General features: G+C 52.1%; 1 protein-coding gene across 1 annotated transcript; it reads right to left on the bottom strand.

The window, feature by feature from the left end:
• Positions 1 to 87: 87 nt before the first annotated feature.
• TENT5B (terminal nucleotidyltransferase 5B) lies at positions 88 to 7,307 on the bottom strand. Its single transcript, XM_001500644.7, has 2 exons — positions 6,786 to 7,307; positions 88 to 1,998 (listed from the first exon to the last, which is right to left on the bottom strand). The coding sequence occupies exons 1-2, from the start codon at positions 7,281 to 7,283 to the stop codon at positions 979 to 981; spliced, it is 1,518 nt and encodes a 505-aa protein (XP_001500694.4). The 5' UTR covers positions 7,284 to 7,307; the 3' UTR covers positions 88 to 978.
• Positions 7,308 to 23,668: the final 16,361 nt, after the last annotated feature.

Genomic DNA, 23,668 nt, shown 5'->3' with positions numbered 1-23,668 from the left:
TCTAAGCCAGACTCAGGCTGGCAGAGGCAGCCACAGCCCCCACAGCCATGGAAGTTTCTTCTCCCAGGAGAAAGCATGGTGCTAGTCTCAGTGTAGACGATCTTTATTGGTAGGTGTTAAGAGTGCAAAATAGTAACAAATCCAGAAGGATGGGAAACGAGGCGGGGCACGGCTCCCCTCCCCCAAGTGAGGACCCTGTAACCAGGCTAGTGGGGTGGGAGCACTTGACTGTGGCCACTTTGAACCCAGCACCCCCCAAAGAACAAGCTCCCAGGCAAGGGAGGTCCTTACAAAACAGGGGAAGGGAGCAACACCCCAGAAGGGGCATGAGCTGTGTCCCACCCCAGGCCACTTTGCCCTTCACTGCACACCTTGACAGCTTGGGACAGGGGTATTATGGGCCTGGGCTAAACCTACCCCTCTCCAAAGCCAGGTATCTGCCTCATGCCTCAGATTCCCTCCTCCCAGTGATTAACCAGGTTGGACCACCAGGCCCTGTTACTGGCCCAGCCCGACCCAAAGTGAGTAGTTCCCATAACATACCACATTTTAGCCATTGTGTGGGCTGCAGGCTCTCGGAGTCTGCTGGGATCACTGCAGGCTGGCCCTAGCCAAGAAGACCCTTTCTAGGCCACAGAAATCAACCCAAGATGATGGGCATTGAGGCTACCACCCCAAACATGCTTTATCTCCTAAAGGCAATTGACCCTCAAGACAAACAGCCCTTGCACCATACAATCATGCTGGTCCAAAAGTGTGGTGCAATAACCGAAGGGTCTGTCTGCAAGAACTCCAGCTTGGCCTTATGCCCACAAGGGCCTCACTTAGGGGAGTCTGGTCTGTTCAGTTGAGGGCTCAACCCTGCAGCAGTGCTGGGCTACCTGGCACAGGATGCCTGTCTCTGGTCATGTCTTCCACACACTCCTGAAGGCCCCACTCCATCCAGGGAAGCCCCATCCCTTCTGGCCAGGGTCTGAGTCAGTTACACGGCAGCCAGGTGGGATAGGAGTGGGCCCGGGCCAGCAGAGGCTGCACGGGGGTGACGTAGTAATTGACAGTGGCAGGCACAACCCCTTCGGTGCCTGGAGGGCGCCAGGCCAGAGCAGCTGCAGCAGCTGGGCCCTGCTCGGCCAGCGCCTGGAGTGCCAGCGTGGCGATGAGGTCCAGGGTCTGACGGCGCTCGTGGCTCATGAGACACACGGTGCTCTCGTTGACCACCCGGTGCAGTGTCACCAGGCAGGCATAGCGGCGAGCTGAGTCAGCCCCGCTAAAGTGGGCCTCCAGGTAGCGCTCCAGTGTGCGCTGCTGCTCCACCAGGTCTGGGAAGTCGATGAAGAAGCGAGAGCACATGTAACGTTGCAGGGCACGCACGTCAGTGCAGGGCTGCGGCCGGAAGCCCCGCACCAGGAGGTGGCAGTACTTGAGGAGGCCACCACCGCGGATCTCCTCAGGGCTGCGTGTGGCGATGACACGGTGCCGCAGGTGGGCCAGGGCCTCCGTGAAGTCCCCGTACAGGCTCTCACCTGTCACGGTTGGGTGGAAGGCCTCAGACATGGGTGTGGATGAGCACTGGCCAAAGAGCAGCAGGGAGTCCAGGATGATCTGGAAGGAGTCTACACTGAACTCGAACTGGCGCCTGACTGAGTCCACAAACTTGAGCTCCACGTTCTTGCCACTCTTATTGGACAACGAGATGAGGCTCCAGCGGTCCGTGTCCGTGCACACCTTCACCAGCTTTTGCACATACGCCTCCTTGAGTGTCAGTGGTGTGATCTTGGCCCGGCTCACGCCGGCTGGCAGGAAGTCCAGCAGGCAGGCCAGCACCACCTCCTTGGTCAGCTGGAAGGATGCCTCGCTGCGCAGGTCCACGCGGAACACCAGGTCCAGGTCCTTGTAGCCCAGGCCACTCTCCGGATGCAACACATGGCTGGCAGCTGAGCCGTGCAGTCGCACACCATGCACACGCAGTCCCTGTTCCTCCAGGCGGCTGCGGACAACCTATGGAGGGGACAACAGGAGGGAGAGGAGTCAGGAGCCTGGGCCCCCAGCGTCCACTGTGGGCTTCTATGTAACAATCACAGTAACATCAACCCCTGCTAACCACTTACCAGCTGTCGTACTTTTGGAAACTCATTTAACTCTCTAAGCCTTGATTTCCTAAACTGGAGAGTGGCCCAGTTGGAGGAATGACTCAGAGAGACCAGCAATAGTGATAGCAAATAGACACATAGAATTTACTAAATGCCAAGTCCTGATCTAAGCATTTTATATATTAGGATATAAACTCACATAATTCTCACAATAACTCTATGAGATAGGTACTATCATTCCCATTTTACAGATGGCGAAATGAAAGCACAGAGGGGCCCAAGATCACACAGCTGGGAATGCAGAAACCATGTCTTACCTGCTGTGTTCTATTACCTGTTCAAAACTGCAAGTAAAATATGTAGTTTCATGCCAGGCATGATCCTAGCTGCTCAAATGTCTCAGGAATGTCACTGGCAGTTCACATTACTTTACTGCATTAACCCTCAACAACAAGCCTATCACTGAGTATTATTATCCCAATTTACAGATGAGAGACATGAGGCACAGAGAGGTTAAGAAACACATCCAAGGTCAGAGAGCAGCCAGGTGGAGACTAGAGTTCAGGTCAGTTGGATTTTCAAGTCCGTGCGTGCTCTTTTGATTATGACACACTCATCTCAATTCATCTTTACAAGGACCCAGTGAGGCAAATATTATACTCATTTTACAGATGAAGAAACTGAGGCTTACCATGGTGAAACACCTAAGGCTCAGAGGGGAAGCCATTCAGAAATGGCAGGACTGGAAGTTAAAACCCAAACTGTTTCTGCTTTTGGGAGAGGAGATGGGTCAAGACCTCAGGAAGCCTCCCAGGCCACGTGGGCAGAGGTGTACAGGCCCCATCCGCCAGCACATGAGCATGATGGGAACCCACAAGTCATCTTGAACCCTTTTCTCTAGCCAGAGCTGTCTCCCTGGACCTAGGACCAGGTGGGGAGAAGAGAGGAGCTGCGCCCTGACATTGTTTTCTCAGCAACCCAGAGAACTGCACACACCAACCCCGAAAGTGACCAGGCGGCATTCCTTGAGTGATTCCGCAGCCCCACCTTGCTGCAAAGTCAGCACCAGGCCGGGCTGCCCTCCTCGCCTCGCAGGGAATTACTGCAAAGAATGCACCGAAGTGCTGAGGAGGCAAGCTGCAGTGGGGCAATCCGAGGCGGGCGGCTCCTCCAGGAAGGCTTCCGGGAGGAGAACCCTGACTAGGAGAAGGTATTATCATGGCTATGGGGGGGGGGGGTAAACTATTGGCCCTCAGGAACGTGGGGGGGCAACAGGGGAGGGGGATATTCATTAGGCAACTATTGGGTGCCAGGCAGTGGACCTTCTCACCAGAATCTATGGGGGATAGATCTTTATGATCCCAAGTTACAGATGGGGAAACTGAGGCTCACACGAGTGAAGTCACCTGTCCAAGATCACATAGAGGTGCCTTCAAATCCTGATGTGGCTGACTCCAAAGTCTATCCTCTTTCTACCGCACTGCTGTCCCAGGGTTCAGAAGAAGCAGAGGCCCGAAGCCGGGATTCCAATCCTCCTTCCCTTTCAAAATTTCAAAGTGAGGGTAACCCTCCAGTCACTGAAGCCAAGAGCCAGAGTAGTTGGGGAGCAGGAAGGTGAGCGCTGGGGATGCCTTGGTCAGACAGACAGGGGAGGCTGGAGTAAGGGGCCTGTTGCTGCCGTCCAGCCTGTGGGATTTCTAACCCACACCCTGGCAGCTGGCAGCTGTGCCTATGCAGGCCAAGGAGAGAAGTGGGCTTTGTCTCAAGGACCCTGCCAGACCCGCAGAGCAGTCTAGCCCCCTCCCCAAGGCCCATTACTGCTGACTGAGCCTTACTCAGTGCCAGCTCCTGCTCCCAGGCTAATGCCCACCCCAGGGCATGGCATCAGGCCTGGTGAGTCGGTAGCAGTACCCTTGTTAAACCACCTGCGTCAGGTTGTGGGGCCGGCTGCGTCAGCCAGCCAGAGGCTGTTGTCTCTTTCCCAGGTGTGAATACAGCCAGCTTGGCAGGCGGTCCCCAGATACCACCACACCCAAGGACTGCAGGGCAGTGTGGAGCCTCCCGAATCAGACTTTCCAGCAGCGGAGGAGATTGTGGCTACACCCTCCTTTCTCCTGTTCCAAGGCCCTCCTCAGAACCACTCTGTTCCCAGGCCACTGCTGAAACCAGCAGGGAGATCGTAGGTGCTATCAGCCAGCAGGCTTACAAAACCTGAATCCAGAGCTGCCTAATGTAGGCCCTCTGGCTGCAACTGGAGAGATCAGATTGTCTAATTCAATCCTCTGGGCCCAGAGAGGGCAAAGGATTTATCCAAGTTCACACAGCTAATAAGCATTTCAGTTTAATTAGAATCAGGCCTTCCAGAACTATGGGCAGGGGGGCCTCCTACAGGAGAGTGGGTCCCTCTAGCCCAGGTACAAGAAAGAACCGCATCTCTAGCTGTTCAGAGTGTTGCTGTGGGCGAAGTCTTGTGAGGGTAGAGAGGGAGAAAGACTGCAATTCTTGAACTGTGGAACAACTCAGCACTAGTGAGCAGCCCAAAGTCGACAACCAGCATCCTAAACACACACACACACACAGCAGCCCCTGCCCCCCGTACACACACACACACACACAGCAGCCCCCGCCCCCCGCACACACACACACACACACAGCAGCCCCCGCCCCCCCGCACACACACACATATCAAACAGCTTGTGAAGCTGCCAGCTGCAGATTCCTGCCAGGTTATTGACTTTCTTCCCTGTGGAGGCCACTGTGCAGACCAGGTGAAGGCAGCTGTGCCTTTGGATTCTGGAACCATAAAGTGTGTTGGAGAGCACTTCAACCCATCCCCATTGAACAGACGAGGACACTGGGCCTGGCAAGGGGAACTGACAACAGTCCAGGCCCTGAAGCCAGATGTCCAACCTCCCAGCCCAGATCTGAAGCCTCCGCTGCCCCTCTGCACCACAGCCGACAGCTGCCTGTTCTGTCACAGCTCCGAGCCTGGTCTAGGAGGATGTTGTACTATTAGCTGCATTGTAGAGTCAGCTCCTATTGACCTGCAACCTCCCTCACCTGGCTGGGAGCACCTGCAAGGCAGGGAGGCTGAGTCCAAGTGACGTCTATGCCCCTGGTGTCCTGAACGGGGCTTGTCACAGAGCAAGCACCAGTAAAGGTCCCTGGCCCTGTCAGGGACTTCCCCTCTGGGGCACCCCTTGTCCCTACAGAGGGGAACTGCCACACTAGGCTCCACCTCCTCCTCCTCCCATGCCTGAGACAGCAGTCCTGGAGGTACAGCAGTTGAGTCCCCAAGGTTGACCTGACTGCCCTGGAGAGAAAAGCATCAACTGGTTTCCTAATTACCCCATGACAACCAGCAGCCGGCAGCCGAGGAATGCCTCAGTGAGCACCACTGGGGCTGCGGGTGAGTCAGCCCTGGGGAATCTGCCCCCACTCCCTCCCATTCCTTGGGAGGGAGGGCGAGGTAATCCCCCAGCAAGCACCCCTCCCCCTCTGTGGAAGCTAAGGCAGCAGGAGGCAGGGGAACAGCCGGCTTCACCTAGCTTGTATGGCTACCTCCCCAGAAAGAAAGTCCATCTGCTGGCGGAAATATGTGGGAATTGTGGCTGGATTTTTCTGGTTTCTTCTATCAGAAGACTCCCCTAAGGCCTAGAAGTTGAGTCTTGGGAACTGGGGAAGGGGTGGGAAAACCTTGGGCTTGCAGCAGCTGGCTCCTGGGAAGACCCAAGATCCTCTGGGTTTGATTTTTACCTTTTTAGGTAATCTTAGGCAGCTCACTGCCCTCAGCGAGGCAGCTCTTGGGGCCTCAGCTTCCCCAGCTATAAAATGGGTACAATAATTACCAATAATCTCTAGTATTTCAGAGCATGACAGTGCCTGGGATATACAGGTGGAAGAGCAATTTTAGGGTTGCTGAGGGTCAGGTAAAGGGAAGTGGGAGTCTAAGGAAGAGGAGAGGGGTTGCCAGAATTCTCTTCTCCTGCTCTTCAGGCTTGGGGCCTGAGACGTGGGCCAGCCTTCGTTTCCAATCTTGGAGATGGGGAGAAACACCTAAACTGGACACCTGATGTTGCTTTTTGGCGTATGGGCATCAGGTCTGTCCTGGTGCTTAGTTAACCTCTGCCTGCCACAACCCTCAGGGGCTGAGAGTGGGGGAATCCTTGCTGGGATTTCTCGGCTTTTTCACCCAGCCAGGCGGCTCTTGAGCCTAGGGCTGTGGGAACAAAAGACAGAGTCTGCCCCTAGAACCTCGAGAGAGGGAAAGGGTCCGGGGCGAGGCCCAGGGATGATGATTTGGGGCTGAAAAGAACTATTTTGGACTCTAGCATGAACACCAACCCACCCAGGGCTGCCTGGCATCTTTTCTCCTTACAGGTGGAGCTGTTCTCCCCCCTGCTACTGGATCCCTCCCCATTTTCCTCCCCTCTCCCAGCCAGGACCTGTGTGCACGGTCAAGGGGAATCAGGTCTCCCCAAGGGCGGGGACGGGAAAGTCAAGTCGGGAGAGATTATGAGGTGCAGGGAGAAGGGGTATGGTCTACCATCAATACTGTGCGACTTCGTTACAGTCCCTATCCCTCTCTGAGCCTCATTTCCCTAGCTGTCCAGCGAATTGAACAGACTCCGGGCGCTTCTCAGCCACTAGAGCCTCAGAACAGAGGCCCCCGATCCCCGCCCAGCACCCTCTCACCTGCACGATCTGCCGGGGCTGGACGCTCAGCGTGGGGAAGTTGCCGCGCCCGTGAATGGGAATCGGCTCGCTCAGGAGCGCATCCAGCCGCTTCACCTGTGGCCAGCCCAGCCTACTCAGGTGCCGTCCGAGGGAGGCCGAGGAGGCCTCCGGGTCGGGGCCGCCGCCTGCCGGGGCGGCCGTGGCCACCGCCGAGGCCGCAGCTGTCCCCACCTGCGCAGCCGCCCGGTCCGCGTTCTCAGCTCCGCTCTCCGTCGGCATCGTTAGCCCGGCCCCTGGGCCCCGACGGCAGAAACCGTGGGGGTGGTGAAGGGGAGGAGGGCAGGGAGAGCGGCTGGGCCGGGGCCGGGGCCGGGGCCAAGGCGGGGGCGCAGGTACCGGACGGCAGCGACGGCGAGGCGAACCCAGGGAACACCTCCGGCGGCAACGACCAACCGACCCTAAAGCCTGTCGCCCCGGGCCCAGCCGACTCTTATAGGCCGCGGGCGACATGCCCATTGGTCCGGGCAGCTGTCACACAACGGGAACTCCCCGCCTCTCGACGCCCCTGCCATTGGCCAGCAGAGCTTTGCACGCGAGTTATTGGTCGCCAGGGAGATTCCGATTGGCTGGAAGGCACGCCCCTGCCCTGCCCTCCGTCTGAATTCCCTCCTTTGGTCCTTAAAGAACTTCTGCTCACAGTGATTGGCCTGGACGGAGGCAGGGCCTGGAATTAAGGGGACTGCGCCCTCCAGGGGCGGGCGAGAGGGAAGTGACCTGTGGAGTTTGTAGTGCAATCGAACCAAGAACTTCCAGAGTTTGCTTTTTGGCTCTGGAAGGAATTTAAAAATCACCTGGCCTGGTCCTGATTATCTTCTATTTTCAGAAACTCAGAGAGATCGCGCCGCTTGTTCAGCTCCACAGAGCGTCCCCCCCCTGCTCTGCGCAATCTTCCAGGGTCGAGAAAAGGTGACAAACTGTCTACCGAGGTAGACACTTTTAAATGCACTTTCTCGATTGGCCCTTGCTAACCGCAGCCTGGCTAGCATTAATGTTCCAGTTTAGGGGAGGGGAAACCGGCTCAGAGAGGAGGGGTGACTCCCTCAAGGTCGTACAGCAAATGAGTCCAGGCCTTGGGGCTGAATCTGGGCTATTGAATCTGTAGGCGCATGCTCTTTCCGTTACACCTGCACAGACCCAGGGCCTTTACCGGGCTGGAGGCTGGAGGCTGGAGGGAAGCTGGAACTGGGGGGTTGGTATTCCTGACCCAGTGTCTCGGGCCATTCTGCAGCCCCTTCTGGAAGCAGCTTCCCGGGTGACCGGCGAAAGTCTTACCTGAAAGCCTCTTCCCAGCTTTCTCAGGTCCTGTGTGCCCTTAGACAAGTCGCTAAAACTCTCTGAGCCAGTTTCCTCATCTGCCCCAGAGAAGGTCAATAAATATTTTTAAAAATTCGATTTGATTATTCATATTTGTCAAAACATGTTCTATTGAAAGAATGTGTTTACATGTTTTTCTCTCCTGCTTTACAGAGTCTAGAGGGATGAGGCTTATTGTTACTTTCAATCTTTTTTTCTGATTTTAAATATGTGCTTGTAGCAAAATTTTATAAATTGAGTCTGTGTGATTCATCACTGTGAATATTCTCTCGTAAATTAAATATCATTTTCCTAACGCTCCCATTCTGTAAGATAGCTGGGCAAGGAGTTATATGCCCAATGTATGGAAAGAGAAACCAAGACCTAGAAATGGTAAATTACATTCCTAGGTCACCAGCTTACCTCTGACAGACCTCGGACTAGAACCCAGGAGCCTGACTCCCAGACTAGAGCAGCTGCTTCCTCTTTCTGGAGGCCAGCCCAAGCAAGATCCTGCCCTTGTCCCCTCCTTCCATCTTGTCTGGGATCAGGGGCTTCCAGGGAGGGGAACTGCTGCTTACTCCACTGCTTGGCTGTGTGACTTTGGGCAAGTCCCTTGCACTGTCGTCAGTGCACTTGCTTGCTGTTTTGTTTTACCTTCTCTTTAAAGACAGGAAATAGATAAGAAACCTTCTTTGGCTGGGTTCAGAGTCTCCAAACCCTTGATCTACCACCTCCACATCCCAGCAGGGAAGGAAAAGAAAGGAAACTAACATTACCTGGATACCTACTATGTACCAGAACACTTTACATACGTGACCTCTAATTCCTAAAAATACACCTCAAGATGTGGGATCATTATCCTCAATTTACAATGAAGAAACCAAGGGTGGTCAAGTGACATGCCTAAGGTCATACAACCACTAATGGGCAGTGTGGGACTTGAATCCAGGTCTGCTGACTCCAGAGCTCTGTTTTTCAACTGCTCCTCTTGGAAGAGTTGGCACAGATCAGAGTTACCTGGTACCACCCATAAGATCCATCCATTCATTCATTCATCAACCAACACATCAACACTAAGCGCCTGCTGTGTACCAAGTGCTGGGCTAAACCCTGAGATATTACAGGTGAAGTCCCTGATCTTCTAGAACTGACATTCTACCATAGAAAGACAATAGTTGAGTAAACAAATAAATAAGACATTTCAGATAGTGCTAAGAAGAAAATAAAACAGGATAATGGGAGAGAGAACAACTCCATGTGCATTCGAGTGTGAAAAAGAGAGAACTACAGAGATCAATGTACATCATTAGATAGTGTGATCATGGAAGGCCTCCCTAAGGAGGTGATATTTCCATTGCATCTGCTGGATCCACTTCTGCCCTATCTCCCCGTGCTTTTCCCTGGACAGCCAGGGCAGCAAAGAAGGTGCCAGGCCACATATTTCTAGACCCCTGCAGGCCCGAGCTGGGAGGGCCTTTGACGATCATTTTGTTCACTCTCTTCCCACTTTAAGATGGGGAAACCGGGGTCCAGAAAGCAGGAGGGATTCACCCCAGGAAGACTGGCTCGGGCTGGAACTCTGCAGGGGCAGGCCTCGTGGGTGCGGCCTGGTGCTGTGCTCCACCCCTCCCCACTTGAATTAAGTTCTTTAAGGAAGGAAACTTAGACACCTCTTTTCCTCTCTCCTTCCTTCTGTCTGGGCCAGGAAGAGCAATCAGTGAATTCACATGCTGTGAATCACCCTCTACTCCCAAAGATAATGGGTCCAATGTTTGCCCAATCATAGGACCTGAACGTCACTGTAATGGGGGTGGAGGTGACTTGGGGATGTACGAAGAGGAGAGAGAGCAGGGGTGTACCCAGCAGGATTTTTCATTTTCACCAACACCAACTTTTAATTGTCCCAGTGAATGGAGGGGAACAATGGCTGGGGTGCATCCTGAAGAGTCTGCCTGGCTGTCAAATGTTATATATAAATCTTTCCTGCCCTGTATAAGTTTCCCATCTTAATTTTGACTCCAGTTGGTGTAAAAAAGGGAGCTTATCCTCTGTGATAACTGAGTTGCAGAGTCATGGGTAAGTCACTATCCCTATCTGGTCTTGAGTTTCCTATTCTGTAAAATGGGAGTTAGGCCCTTCCGTTCATACCTTCTATGATTTGAGGTGGTGGGAAGGGAGAAGTGGCCCTGGTGTGAGTCTTGGTCCCTACATCAGCCCCTCCTCAGCCCTGGGACTCCAGATAAGAGCATTCTGGGATCAACCCACATCATTGAGCACCCTGTGCCGGGAACCACACTAGGCACTTTCCACACAGTTTCTATTCAATTTTCAGAACATAATCTTTTGGCACAGGAGTGATCTCTCACTTTGAAAGAGAGGAAACTGAGACTCAGAGAAGCTAAGTAATTCGTGCAGGGCCCTACAGTTGGAGAGAGGGGCTTCACACCCAGGTCTGGCTGAATCGGAGGCCCACGCCCTACCCAGGGCCCTGCCTCCAAAGACGATGTGGTTTGTTCAGTTACACGCAGCTGATCCTCCCCTCTAGAGAATCACCCACTCCCTCCTAGCCCCTCACGGCCAAGGTAATTTCCTGGACCTTGTCATTACCAATAATTGTGCCCCTACCCTTCCTAATTTCAACATCAAGTATGCCGTCCTCTTCACATCACTTTCTGTCTTTTCTGCTCACTCCCGCTAGAACCCTGACTCCAATGGTTCCCTGACCCACACGGACCTTCAACCCACTGCTCCTCCCCGCTTTTCCCCCACTGTTCCTCACCTCTCTCCTGTCCTGACTTTCCTCCTTAACCAGCTTAGATTCCATGGACTATCATTATAATTACTTCCTTGCATATACCCTCAACCCCCTTGCTCCTCTCTCATTAAATTGCATTCACCTGGCAACACCACACCCTGGTTAATCCAACTCTGTGCTTGCACCCACACAGTTGACTGAAGCCAGAGAAAGACACAGCCCTGCTGACTGGTCTCACTTCAATGTCACGCCCACCGTCCTCCAGGGGGCCCTTAGCGCTGTCTCCTACCATAGGACCCAGTCCTTACACTCTCCCACGGTCCTGTAGACAATTTCTCACCTTCTCCTCCTTCTTCAATCCCTGACAGCTCCTCCCCCAACCCCCTCTCAGCTGATGGCCTTGCTTCCTACTTCATTGAGAGAATAGAAGCAATCAAAGGAGAATTTCCGCAGACTCTCCAGACCTCCCCGGGGCTGTGCCTCATTTTGATCCTCCCTCCCTCTACCTTGGAGGAACCCTGCTTGCCCCTCTCTGCGGCTACCCCTCCACTTATACAACAGAGCCCCTGCCTCTGGCCTGCTCACGGACCTCACTCTGGTCATTTTCCCCTCTCTACTGGACCATTGCAATCAGCATTAAAACATAATTCCTTGAGCCAGCCCTGATGGCCTAGTGGTTAAAGTGCAGGGGACTCCGTTTTGGCAGCCCAGGTTCGGTTCCTGGGTGCAGACCCACATCATTTGTCTGTCAGTAGCCATGCTGCGGCAGCTGCAGCTCACAGAGAAGAGCTAGGAAAATTCCCAGCACAACTATGTATTGGGGTTTTGGGGCAGGCGGGAAGAAGGAAAAAGGAGGAAGATTGGCAACAGATGTTAGCTTAGGGTGACTCTTCCCCTGCACAAAACAAAACAAAACAAAACACCCCATAATTTCTTGCATCTCAGAAAAACCCACAACAAAACCAAAAACCCTCTCTTGACCTCACATCTCCCTCCCCTCTGCCCCATTTCTCTACACAGCAAAACTCTTTGAAAAGGTCTGCACTTGCTGCCTTCACTTGTCCTCTTCTCTCTTGAACACACTTCAGTCAGGATTTGTCCCCACCACTCGACCAAAACGGCTTTTGTCAGGGTCACCTGTGACTTTCGCATTGCTAAATCCAATCATCAGTTTTTCTCGTAATAGCCTCATTGAGATATAATTTACGTAACATACACTTCTCCCATATAAAGTGTACGATTCGATGATGTTTCGTACACTCACAGAGTTGTTCAACCAGCAGCATAACCACTTTTAGAACATTTTCATCACCCCCAAAAGAAACCCTGTACCCTTCAGCAGTCACTCCGCATTTTACCCCAACCCCTCAGCTCACAGCCCTAGGCCACTGCTAATCTACTTTCTGTCTCTATATAGATTGGCCTATTCTGGACGTTTCATAAAAACAGAATCATACAATATGTGGTCTTTTGTGCCTGGCTTCTTTTACTTAGTATAATGTTTTCAAGGTTCATCTATATTGTAGCATGTATTAGTATTTCATTTTTCCTTTTCTTTCTTTTTTTTTTTTGCTAGGAAAGATTCACCCTGAGCTAACATCTGTTGCCAATCTTCCTTTTTTTTCCTCCCTAAAGCCTCAGTACATAGTTGTATATTCTAGTTGTAAGTCCTTCTAGCTCTTCTGTGTGAGCTGCCACCACAACATGGCTACTGGCAGACGAGTGTTGAGATTCTGTGCCCGGGAACTGAACCCGGGCTGCCAAAGTGGACTAGGCCATCAGGGCTGGCTCTCATTTTTTTCTTTATTGACAAATAATATTCCACAGATATATGGATATACCAGATTTTATTTGTCCATTCATCAGTTGATGGACATTTGGGTCGTTTCCACTTTTTTCACTATTATGAATGCTGCTATGAATACTCATGTACAAGCATTTTTTTTCTTTTTTGTCAGAGCAGTTTTAGATTCACAGCAAAACTGATATGATGGTTCAGAGATTTCCCATATGGCCTCTGCTCCCCCTTATGCATAGTCTCCCCCATTATCAATAAAATCGCACCACACTGGCACATTTGTTACAATTGATGAACCTGCACTCACACATCACAGTCACCCAAAGTCCGTAGTTCACATTACAGTTTACTCTTGGTGTTGTGCGTCTACAAGTTTTTGTGTGGATCAATGTTTTCATTTCTCTTGCACATATACCTAGGAGTGGAATTACTGCTCATAAGGTAACTTTACGTCTAACCATTTGAGGAACTGCCAGACTGTTTTCCCAAGCAGCTGCACCATTTTACATTCTCACCAGCAGTGTATAAGGGTTCCAATTTCTCCACATCTTCACCAACACTTGTTCTTATCTGTCTTTTTGATTATACCCATCTTAGTGGGTGTGAAGTGGTATCTCACTGTGGTTTTGCTTTGTTTTGTTTTTGTTTTTCGTTTGGTGAGGAAGATTAGCCCTGAGCTAACATTTGTGCCAATCTTCCTCTACTTAGTGTGTGGGACGCCGCTACAGTAAGTATGGCTTGATGAGCCAGTCCGTGCCTGGGATCCAAACCTGCGAACCCTAGGCCACTGAATTGGAGCATGTGAACTTAACCACTATGCCACCAGGCCGGCTCCTGTGGTTTTGATTTGGCTGTCTCTGGTGGCTAATGATGTTGAACATCTCTTCACGTGCTTATTGGCCATCTGTATCTTGGTGAAATGTCTATTCAAATCCTTTGCCCATTTTTTTTTTTTTTTGAGGAAGATTACCCCTGAGCTAACTACTGCCAGTCCTCCTCTTTTTGCTGAGGAAGCCTGGCCCTGAGCTAACATCGTGCCCATCTTCCTCTACTTTATATGTGGGACGCCTACCACAGCATGGCGTGCCAAGCGGTGCCGTGTCCACACCTGGGATCTGAACCGGCGAACCCCGGGCCACCGAGAAGCGGAACATGTGAACTTAACCGCTGCGCCACCGGGCCGGTCCCAACTTTGCCATTTTTAATTGCATTATTTTTTAAATTATTGTTGAGTTCTGAGAGTTCTTTATATATTCTAGACACAAGTCCCTTATCAGATATACGATCTGCAAAATTTTCTTCCATTCTAATTGTCAATTCTCAATCCCTCTATTTTACTAGACTGATAAATTGCCTGCGACACAGCTGATCATCCCCTCCTCTTGGAAATGCTTTCTTCTCTTGGCTTCTAAGACATCTTGATGTTCTCATTTTTCTCCTATTTCACTGACTGCTATTTTGGGGTTTCCTTCTCATCCCCTGAACCTCTAAGCAGTGAAATGCCCAGGACTCACTCCCTGGTCTCTTCTCTCTTCCATCTACACTCACTCCCTTGGTGATTTCATCAGGCTTTAAATTCCACCTGTGTGCTGGCAAATCTCAAATGTCGATTTTCCAGTCCAGAGCTCTCTCTTGAACTCCAGGCTCATTGATCTAATTTCACTCAACAGCTCTACTTGCATGCTTATAATCTTCTCAAACTTTGCATGTCCACAGCTGAATTCTTGAAGTGAATTGCTCCTCCCACAGCAAAAGGCAACTTCCAGTTCTTGGGCTGAAAGCTGATCATGTTTCACTCCTTTTTCTCTCACATCCCACATCCAATTTGTCAGCAAAGCAAGTCCTGTTGGCCCTACCTTCAGAATTCAGACAGAATCCGACCCCATCTCACCCACACTCCAGCTTACTGCCACCTCCATGGCCATCGCCCGTCTCTCCTGGATTATTGGACCCTCCCCACTGGCCCTCCTGCTATCGCATTTGTCTCCTACAGTCTGTTTTCAATTCAGCAGCCAGAGTGATCCTTCTAAGACACAAGTCAGGTCATGTCATTTTAATGCCTCCACTGCACTTGGAGTAAAAGCCAATCCTTCGAGTCCCCACAAGGCTCCACCCAATCCCCACCTCCATCTCCTCCCGCTCTCCTCTCGCGCACTTGTTGCAGGCACATCGGCCTCCTTCATGTTCCTCTCCCACCTCAGGGCCTTTGCTGTTCTTTCATCTGCCCACACAGTCTTCCCCTCGACAGCCACAGGGCTTCTCCTCCAGTTCCTCCAGCTCTTTTTCTGTAGGTCCTTTTCTCAGTGAGGCCCCCTAACTATCAATTAGAATGGCTACCTCCCTCCCCACCCTGGCTCTCCTCTTCTCTGCTTTGTTGTTTCCATAGCACCCAACACCGTCTACACGTCATGTGTTCATTGCCTGGTTTCCTGTTGGAACGGAAGCTCCAGGAGGGCAGGGATTTTGTCTGTTTTGTTTTCTGTGTGCCTTAGCTCCTGGAACTGTGTTGACAATTACTCAGTGCTCAATAACTATTCATGGGATGAGCGAAGGGATACTTGGGGAACGGAGGAAGGAGCACTGTTCTAGAAGCAGAACTTGCAGGGAGTGGCGCAATGTGGCCACAGCCAGATCCCTGAGGTGGGACTTTGAACTGAGTCCTCCCCAAGGTCATTAAAAATTGCTTCCTGTTTTCCAGCTAAGGAAGCCCCGTGGAGTGGGAGCCAAAAGCTTGAGTTCCTGTTCCATCTTGGCCTCTTATTGGCTGTGTGCCCTGGGTGCAAATCACTCCTCTTCACGAGCCTTGGTTCCTCATCTGTTCATTGGGGTGTCATCATCTTCTTGCAGGGCTGGCTTAAAAGAGCCAGTGTGTGAGCGGCGCCCCCCCATGTAATCAGCACCCAGTGCACACTTGCTCCCCCCAGAAACAGTGCTAATTCAGAGCAAGTTTCAGACAGATGTGTTTTGGGGGGGAGGTGGGGAGGAAGGAGGAAGAGAGAGTGAGACCATAGAGGAAGACGAGGCCCTGGGAGAGAAGCAGGAGGGCTGAGGGCTGGACCCTGAAGGACCAGGAGAGGCGCCAGAGGCAGAGGGGTGAGCAGGAGACCCTCCGACCTCACTTCCCTCGCAAAGCCCATCCCTGTCCCTGAGCTCTTTGGAGCCTGGCCAACCCCATGTGGAGGCAGGTGGAGATTGATGATTAAGCTCATTTCATGGGTGAGGAAACTGAGGTGAAGAAGGCGGCGATAGGTGTCTGTCTCTTCTTCCCCTGCCAGACTGGAAGCTCCTAGGGTTTAAAGTCTGCTCATTCAGACCCACCATTTCTGTCTCCTCAGGGCCAATGTAGCTGACTGAAAACAGGAGTGGGTGCTCATCGGTGGGCTCCCAGCCTCAGCACGCCCCACCCCCGCTTTTATAACAAATGTCTTGCAATACCGTCTTCCCTGTAATGGAATGCAAGTCGTAGGTAATATATCCTATCTATGCGCTCCTGATTTTGAAAAAGAAAATCAAGAGAATGCCCTAACTGAAACATAAAGAAGAAATAAAAGGAAAGTAGGAAAGTAATCTCTCTTTTCTTTCAGTCTGTAAATACGCAGGCAGATTCTCGTAGAACAGGGCTTCTCAACGGGAACGAGCATAGGAGTCACCTGAGATTTTGTTAAAATGCAGATTCTGAATCGGCGGGTCTGGGGAAGGACCGAGGGGCTGCATCTCTAACCCGCCCAGGTGTTGCCTAGCTGCTGCTCCGCAGGCGGAGGAGGGACGCATTCCGTTCCCTCGGCCCACGCACCGGCCCGCCCTGCAGGACTCTCCACCCAGAGCCGCCCCCTCCCCAGGTCCGAGCAAGGGGAAGCCCCGCTCAGGCCCCACCCTGAGCGCTGCCCACGAAAGCGCCCGCCCTGCTGCCCAGCCTCATTCCTAGCACCCATGTGGCTGGGCTCCCGCTGCCGAGACAGCACTTCCCACGGGAGGAGCCCGCCGAGGGGAATGGGCCGCGGGGGATGGAGAGAGTCCCCTCCCCGCCCCGGGAATTGACGTCCGAGGGGGCGGAGCCTCTGTGCCCCGGTCCTGCCAGCCCCACCCTCTTCCCTGTCGCAGCTTGTGTCAGCGCGCGGATGGCTTGCCCCGCCCGCCCTTGCATCCCCTTCTCCCATTCCTCTCTCATTCTCTTTGCCCTCAGTCTGGGCTAGGCCCCTGTAGAGGGCAGTCCAGATCAATCCAGCTGTTCCCTGTCGTGAAGAAACTCTCAGTCTAGGGTCCAGCAGACAAGCAAACAGACAGCTTTTATCTTTAAGCCGGTTTTCTGTCAAAGGAGGGGTGTGGGAAGGAACTCACTCCAGCCTTTTGGGTGCTAGTCAGGGAAGGCTTCCTGGATGAGGCAGGAGCCCAGCAGGGCATGAAAGCTTTGGAGGGATGCCCTTGACAGCCCCTCTCTCCCAGAGTCCTGGGCCCAGCCAGGGCCTGCTAACTTGGGGCACCAGCTGGGGCATTGCTGCCATGAAGATTCCAGGGGACCCCGTTTTAGAGGCCAGGATAGAGGAATAAGTCTTGTAGGAAAGAGAGGCCTGGATTTGAAGCCCAGCTTTGCCACTAACCTGTTGTGTGCCTCCCAGGGCAAGCCCTTTTCCTGTCTGGACCGCCACAAAGGGATGGCATCTGAGGATCCCTTAGGCCATTCCAGCTCAAAAGCCCGAGATTCCATGGTGGTCAATGAGGAAGATTTGTCCAACTGTGAGGTGGGGAGGCTCTGAGGAGGCCTCCGACCTGAGAGGTAGGCCAGACCAGACTCTCTGGTCTCTGCTGGAAGGTAAACTCATAACAATGGCAGTAACAACTGCCCCTCCCTCCTATGAGGCCTGAACTCTACAGTTTGCAAAGCACTCTTCTTGCCACCATCTCATTTGATCCTCACAAATTTGGTGTTATTGCCATTTGACAGATGAGAAAACTGAGGCCCAGAGAGGTGAGTCACCAGTACAAGGTCCCAGAACTAAGAGGACATCCCAGGACTGGAACCTGGTATCCCATACATGTTTTAGGAAAAGATTCCTGGGTCTCCTGGGTCTGAATTATCCAGAAAGTACAACCCGTCCAACCCTTGAACATGGGACCCTCAATTTCCATCGAGATCCTTAACTTTGGATATTAGAGCTAAAAGGTAAAATCTCTCACAACTGGGGAAACTGAGGCCCAGAGAGGGGAAGGGTCTTTCCACAGCCCATAAGGTCCTGGCCTCCACCCCCTAGGCTCTCTGTTGAAGTTCTTGGGGCTTTCGCAGTTCCCTCTCCTGAGGGAAAAGGCACAAAAGATTTTTTTAAGGAGGCAAACATTATCGTATGTTGATAGAAATGACCCAATAGAGAAGGAATGATTGGGGAGGTCTAATTCTCCCCTTGGGGGCCTAGAGGCCTGTATTTGGGAGACAGTGTGGAGGGAAGGTTTAGGGCAAGCATCCTTCAAATCAAAGAGGGAGCCCAGCAGGGGCGAGGAAGGGCCAGGGGCTTAGAAAGCATACTTTGTTTTAGGCCTTATTTCCTAACATGAGGGTGTGTCACTAAAGGAAGGAAGAGATGGGGGGGGGGGGCACTTAATTTGGTTTCATTTTTCTCTGACTTCTTCCCAGGTGGGAGCTTAAGCCCCAAATGCGGAGGTGAATGCTGCTGAGCCAACTCCACTCCAGGCCTGCTCCCCTTTTGGCTCAAGAGCCAGGCTTGTCATGACTCTGGGGCTGAGCCGGGGCCTGTGTCAGTGCACACCGAGATTGTGTTTTCTGTGGCCCCATCAGTGCCCAACCCAGAACCAAGGTGGGGCTCTGTCTGGGCCTGGGTGGAGATCCTTGTCACTGGGCTCAGGCCTCGTTTATAGCCAAGGTCAGGGCTCATCCTTGGGACCAGGAACAGGGAAAAGCAGCCCTTTGTCCCTCCCAGGACAGACTCAGCCTAGGATTCCAACTCCAGGAGGGTGAGTCAGGCAGCCTGGCTGTGGGCCCACAGGCCTTAGGCTCCTGGGCTGGAACAGAGGTTCTGGTGAAGGTGATGTCCCTGAGCTAATGCCCAGGGTCTCTTGTCCACCACTGGGTGTGTCTTGAGGGGAGATGACCTCCCAACTCCACTTATATCCCCTAACCAGACAACCTGCCCACCAGGACTCTAAGGACACAGTCAGCCATCTCCTTCCATTGGCCCTGCTCCAGGCTCTGGAGCTTACAAAGGCAAGTGGTGGGAGTCAGGTTCTCTAACTGTCCTCAGGGCTCTGTCCAGAGATATGCTTGTGAACCGGCTAGCTGGGAAAAATAACCAAAAGCCCTCTGCTGTAGTTGATTTCAAGCTACCCATGTGATGTCACTGGTGTGAAGTTGAGAAGAGATTCACAGAATCAGCTCTCACAAGGAGGTAGGCGCCAGCTCCAGCACACCACCGGCTCTGTCCCAGGACAGTCCCATTGCCTTCCACTGGGCCCATGTAGGGGCTGGGGTCCTGCTAGCTCGCAAGGTCAGGGTGCCCTCGAGGATTTCCTATCCTGTCCTTGTGCCTGTGTATTGGTGAAGGTGATGGTGATTATGACTGTGGCCGTAGTTGACATTGTGATTGTAATGGCTGAGGCTTCAGCTGCTACCATTGGCCTCTTCTCAGTGACAGGGGAGGGGCCAGTCAAGGAAGTACCTCTGTCCCCCTAGGGAAACTGCCTGGAGGTGCCCAGGAGCTTGAGGGTTGATTAGGACCTGGCTTCCTCAGGGCTGTGTCCTGGCTCTATCCAGGACACTGAAAACCTGATGTGGCCTAACAGATACATGTCCTGCCACTCTCCCCCTGTGCAGTGATGACCTAGCCTCACACCTCATTGAGGAAGCCCTCACCTTACCACCGCTGTGCACCTATCTGTGCTGTGCCCATCTTCCTCTTCCTGATTCATACATGAGGACGAGTCCCTCCTCCTCTCAAAGCACAGCCCTCAGTGATTTTATTCCATTGCCTGGAATAAAATGCCAGTTCTTTACTCAGCTGACTTTAACCTCATCTCCTCCTCCCACCCCCAGCTCCTTATGCTCCAGCCTCACTGGCCATGTTTTTGTCCCATAAGCACAACAAGCTTGTTCCAGTCTCAGGATCTTGGAGCCCACAAACGCCCCAGATCTCTGCACGCCTTGGTGCTCATCCTCCCAGCTTCAGCTCAAAGAGTCCTTCCCTGACCTTCCCCTCTTAATGGGCTCCCCAGTTCCTCTCCATCTCATCCTCCTGGTGTTTCCTGCCCCACAGTTACCTTGTCTACCCACATGTTACTGGTTTGACCATCTTTCCACTAGATTGTAAACTCCGTGGGGCAGGGACCTCATTCTCTCCTCTATCTGGTACCTAGTTGGAGCCAAATAAATGCATATGGAAAAATGAATAGATGCCTGTGCTTCTTTCCTCTTTGTTCTCCCTGGGCCATTGATAACATCTTGTTTGAATGTCCAGGCTTGGCTTCTGCTCTACATCGGGCCATAAAGGGAAGGGGCAGTGTCCCATCTACTTTTGGCCAAAGGGTGAAAAATGGACCAGTGTCCTCCAGGGGCCCTGTGGTGGTGGCAGCAGAAGTAGGTGAGTGATCGCAAGAGGCTTTGGGTCTGGCTGGTGTTGAAAGGTCCAGCCGCCTTCAACTTTGGTTTGGTTTTAATAAAGAAGGCAGCATCTCCTCTCAGCTTCTTTATTCCATTGTCACCACCAGGCTTCCTTACTGAGTGGGCTTTTGTTTTTTGGGACCCTTGCATCCAAACTCCCTTTCTCTTTAGGGGGAAGCCCCCACTGTGAGTCTTGATGGACATCATGGCCCCATCACCTCCTACTGAAGCTGAAAGGGACCATAGACCCCTCTTTCCACTCCTGGCACACAGGACAGGGGCACACAACCTGGGCTTGGCCAAGAGGATGCTTCAGCCCAGGACTTTGAATCCTGAGTGAGTGAGGCAAAGATAGAAGGGTTTAGAATTCACTCAGAAAGGTGGCCCTTGGTAGCTTTGGTCAACGTGGTGCCTGATGGTGAAAGTTGTGTTCAGGTGTCTTGCGGTGGAGCTTGGTCTGTCCAGTGCTTTCGCTTCCTTGGTTCCTACCCTGTATCTGAGCTTGGATCTCCAAGCTTTATGTCCATTCTGGGAGCTCCCCATATCTTCCTTCTCTTCATAAGTCAGCCAGAATCAGATTCTATTGCTTGCACCTCAGAAATCTTGTTACCACCTACCTCCATCACCAGACATTGTCATTATCACCATTTCCATCAATCCCAAGCTCAAACACCCATCAAACCAGCCCCATAGTCCTCACCAGACACCATCACCATCCCTGTCACCATATTTGTTACCTCAAGCACCAACTGCTTTAACCATCTTCAGGCTATCGAACTGTATTGTCAGAGTTCAGTGCAGGAAACAGAAGCCCCCTTGGTGTTTTTAGCAGGAAGGTATTTAATATAGGACAATCATTAGAGAGGCTGATGAGGTAAGCCTCCAGGAATGACTCCCAGAACTAATATACAGAACTGAGTCACCAAGAGAGCCTCTACCTCTGGAGCTGTGAATTCAAGAACACAACCCCGGAGCTTCAATCCAGGGATCAGGAAGCTGCATTTAAGAAGCCCCTACCACCACTTTCACCACTGCCACTGCCTCTGGGCAAGCGAGAAGCCAGAGACCTAGTTCTGGAATAGTGGAGACCCAATACTAGAATGATGCTGCCGCAAAACCTTGTGTTCCCACGACCTTGCTGGCTGGCAGAAACAGCCAAAAGGGGACAAGAAATAATAATAGTAAACAGTAATAATAGCAGCAACAACCAATACTTCTATAATGCTTTTTATGTGCTAGGCACTGTTCTATGCTTATCCCTATTTCATAAATGAGAAAATGAAGCTGAGAAAGGATTGTGCCTCACTTTTCCTTCCTCAGCTTGCTCAAGTGGGTCTGAACTGGTGGAGCCTTTTCCACATGCGAATGCTGCCAGGGAGGGAAATGTAGTTGTTAGCTTTCCAACTTCCCCATCTAGGAAGGTAGATGGAGGCTGAGAGCGCCCAGCTGCAGGGTCTACCCCATAAATCATCACTACCACTGTTGCCTCTCCATCAGCACTATGATCTGCCACCATCGTTAACCATCAGCTTAACCACCATCAAGTCAATTACCAGCCTCGTCACCTCTTCCACCAACATCAAGATCTGACAGAGCCATCACCTTTTCCGTCACTTGACAACGTCACCATCAATGTCATTACCACCACTGCCATGATTATCCCCATTACCTCCATCCCCAGCGGCAGGGCGGTGTCCAGCGGCCAGTGAGGTCACTTCTTCGCCTTGGCACTCCCAGAGGTAATTGCTTAATGAGATGGTTGTGGCGCTGAGCTATTAGTTACCCTGCACAACTAGGAAATCTTCCCAGGCTCTGACGAGGTCTGACGAGGTGGGTGTGAGGGTCCAAGACAGACCTCTGGGAGGCCATTTTGTCCATCCCCCTGCCTCTGTGGTGGAGAAAAGCAAGACAGTATAGTGGTTAAGAGTACTGGTAGTCGGCTTAGGTCAGTTTAGGTGAGGGACTTCACCTTTCTGGGTCTCAGTTTCCTCCTCTGTAAAATGGGAACTATGAGAGCTCTCTTATTGAAGACTCTGGGGATTAGAGGTAATATAAATAAAGAACCTGGCACAGTGCCCACTGCACAGGAGGCTGTCGAATGGAAGTCACTAATATCTTTTATTTCTTTTATCAAACACTTGGTGGACAGATTTTTGGGACGCCTCTCCCTGGTCTAACAGGCACATCTAGCAAGCAAGCTGCATGGGCTTGAAGTCAGAACAATGACATCTGTGCTGTACTGTGGAGCAGCCGTGCAGGCCACATTCAGCCTGTGGAAGTGACCTTGCAGCCCCACACCTCGTGACTGAAGACGCCAGCTGGACAGATCCACCGCAGAAAAGGAAAGGGGGACCTTGCTCGCACATTCCCAGCTGCATTTCTTAGAGATTGAGGGAATAATTAACGACCCTGGTCCGTGCCTCCCTCCACATGTAGATAACGTCAGCATCTCTGAACTTGTTTGATGTACAATCAAAATATTCTTGTTTATGTTACCTTCAATGTATAATCTAGAGGAAAACCCCAGATGTACTCTATCCCTTTTTTAGAAGATCTAGTTGTAAGTTCTTTTTCTTTTCCTCTTCACTCCACGTGCACTGTTTGTGGAAGAGATCTAAGCTGCACCTAGACTCACTCCCTCGGAGCGCGTCCATCGGAGCACTCTGCTGAACTGTTACCCGGGGTTCGAGCTCCTCGCGCTGATTATTGAACAAACTCCTTCACTAACGTCACCCAGACTCTATTTCAGTTGACAACTTAGATGGAGCTCACTTGGTGCCAGGCGCTCTTCTGAGCACTTTACACTTTTCAATTCATTAACTGAAACCTCCGTAGAGCCCTAAGAGATAGATACTACTATTGCTTCCATTCGAGATGAGGAAACTGAGGCACAGAGAGGTTAAGTAGCTTACCCACAGCTACACAGCCAGTTAGTGATGGAGCTGGCATGTTAACACAGGGAGTCCAGCTCAAGTCTCAGTACTTGACCTTGATGCTCTTTGGCAACAATGTTCCCCCCTGTTCTACAAAGCTCCCCTTCCTGCCCTTCCAGGTTGGAAAAGATTCTGCTCTTTTTGTCCAGCAATGGGAAAGGGGCCTGTGGAAGTCACTGTGTCTGGTCTCTGGTCTTGGGACAGAAATGCCCCCATTCACCTTGTCCAGGGCCTCCCATCCCCCACAGCCAGGAAGTCTTTCCTGTTGTCTGACTTGAATCTGGGCCAAGGCAGCAGTTCCCGGGGAGGAGACTCCACGGCTGGGATACCTTGTGAGGGGGACCTCGGGAGATGTGGTGGAGGAGGAAGGGATCTTGACCCTGGGCTCTGAGAGAGTGGAAGCGCGGGGGTTCTGGGCACTTCAGTTGGGGCAGAGCCCTGGGGCCGGCCTCCCTA

This window comes from Equus caballus, chromosome 2, assembly GCF_041296265.1.
Source record: "Equus caballus isolate H_3958 breed thoroughbred chromosome 2, TB-T2T, whole genome shotgun sequence".
Taxonomy (NCBI): Eukaryota; Metazoa; Chordata; class Mammalia; order Perissodactyla; family Equidae; genus Equus; species Equus caballus.
Note: the sequence above shows the minus strand (reverse complement) of the source record. Positions and strands in the feature narration are given on the sequence as shown.

Coding starts and splice junctions, on each gene's coding strand:
- TENT5B (XM_001500644.7), bottom strand. CDS start 7,283: ATGGGCATGTCGCCCGCGGCCTATAAGAGTCGGCTGGGCCCGGGGCGA. Junction 1,999..6,785: donor AGCCCCGGCAGATCGTGCAG/GTGAGAGGGTGC, acceptor TCCCCTCCATAG/GTTGTCCGCAGCCGCCTGGA.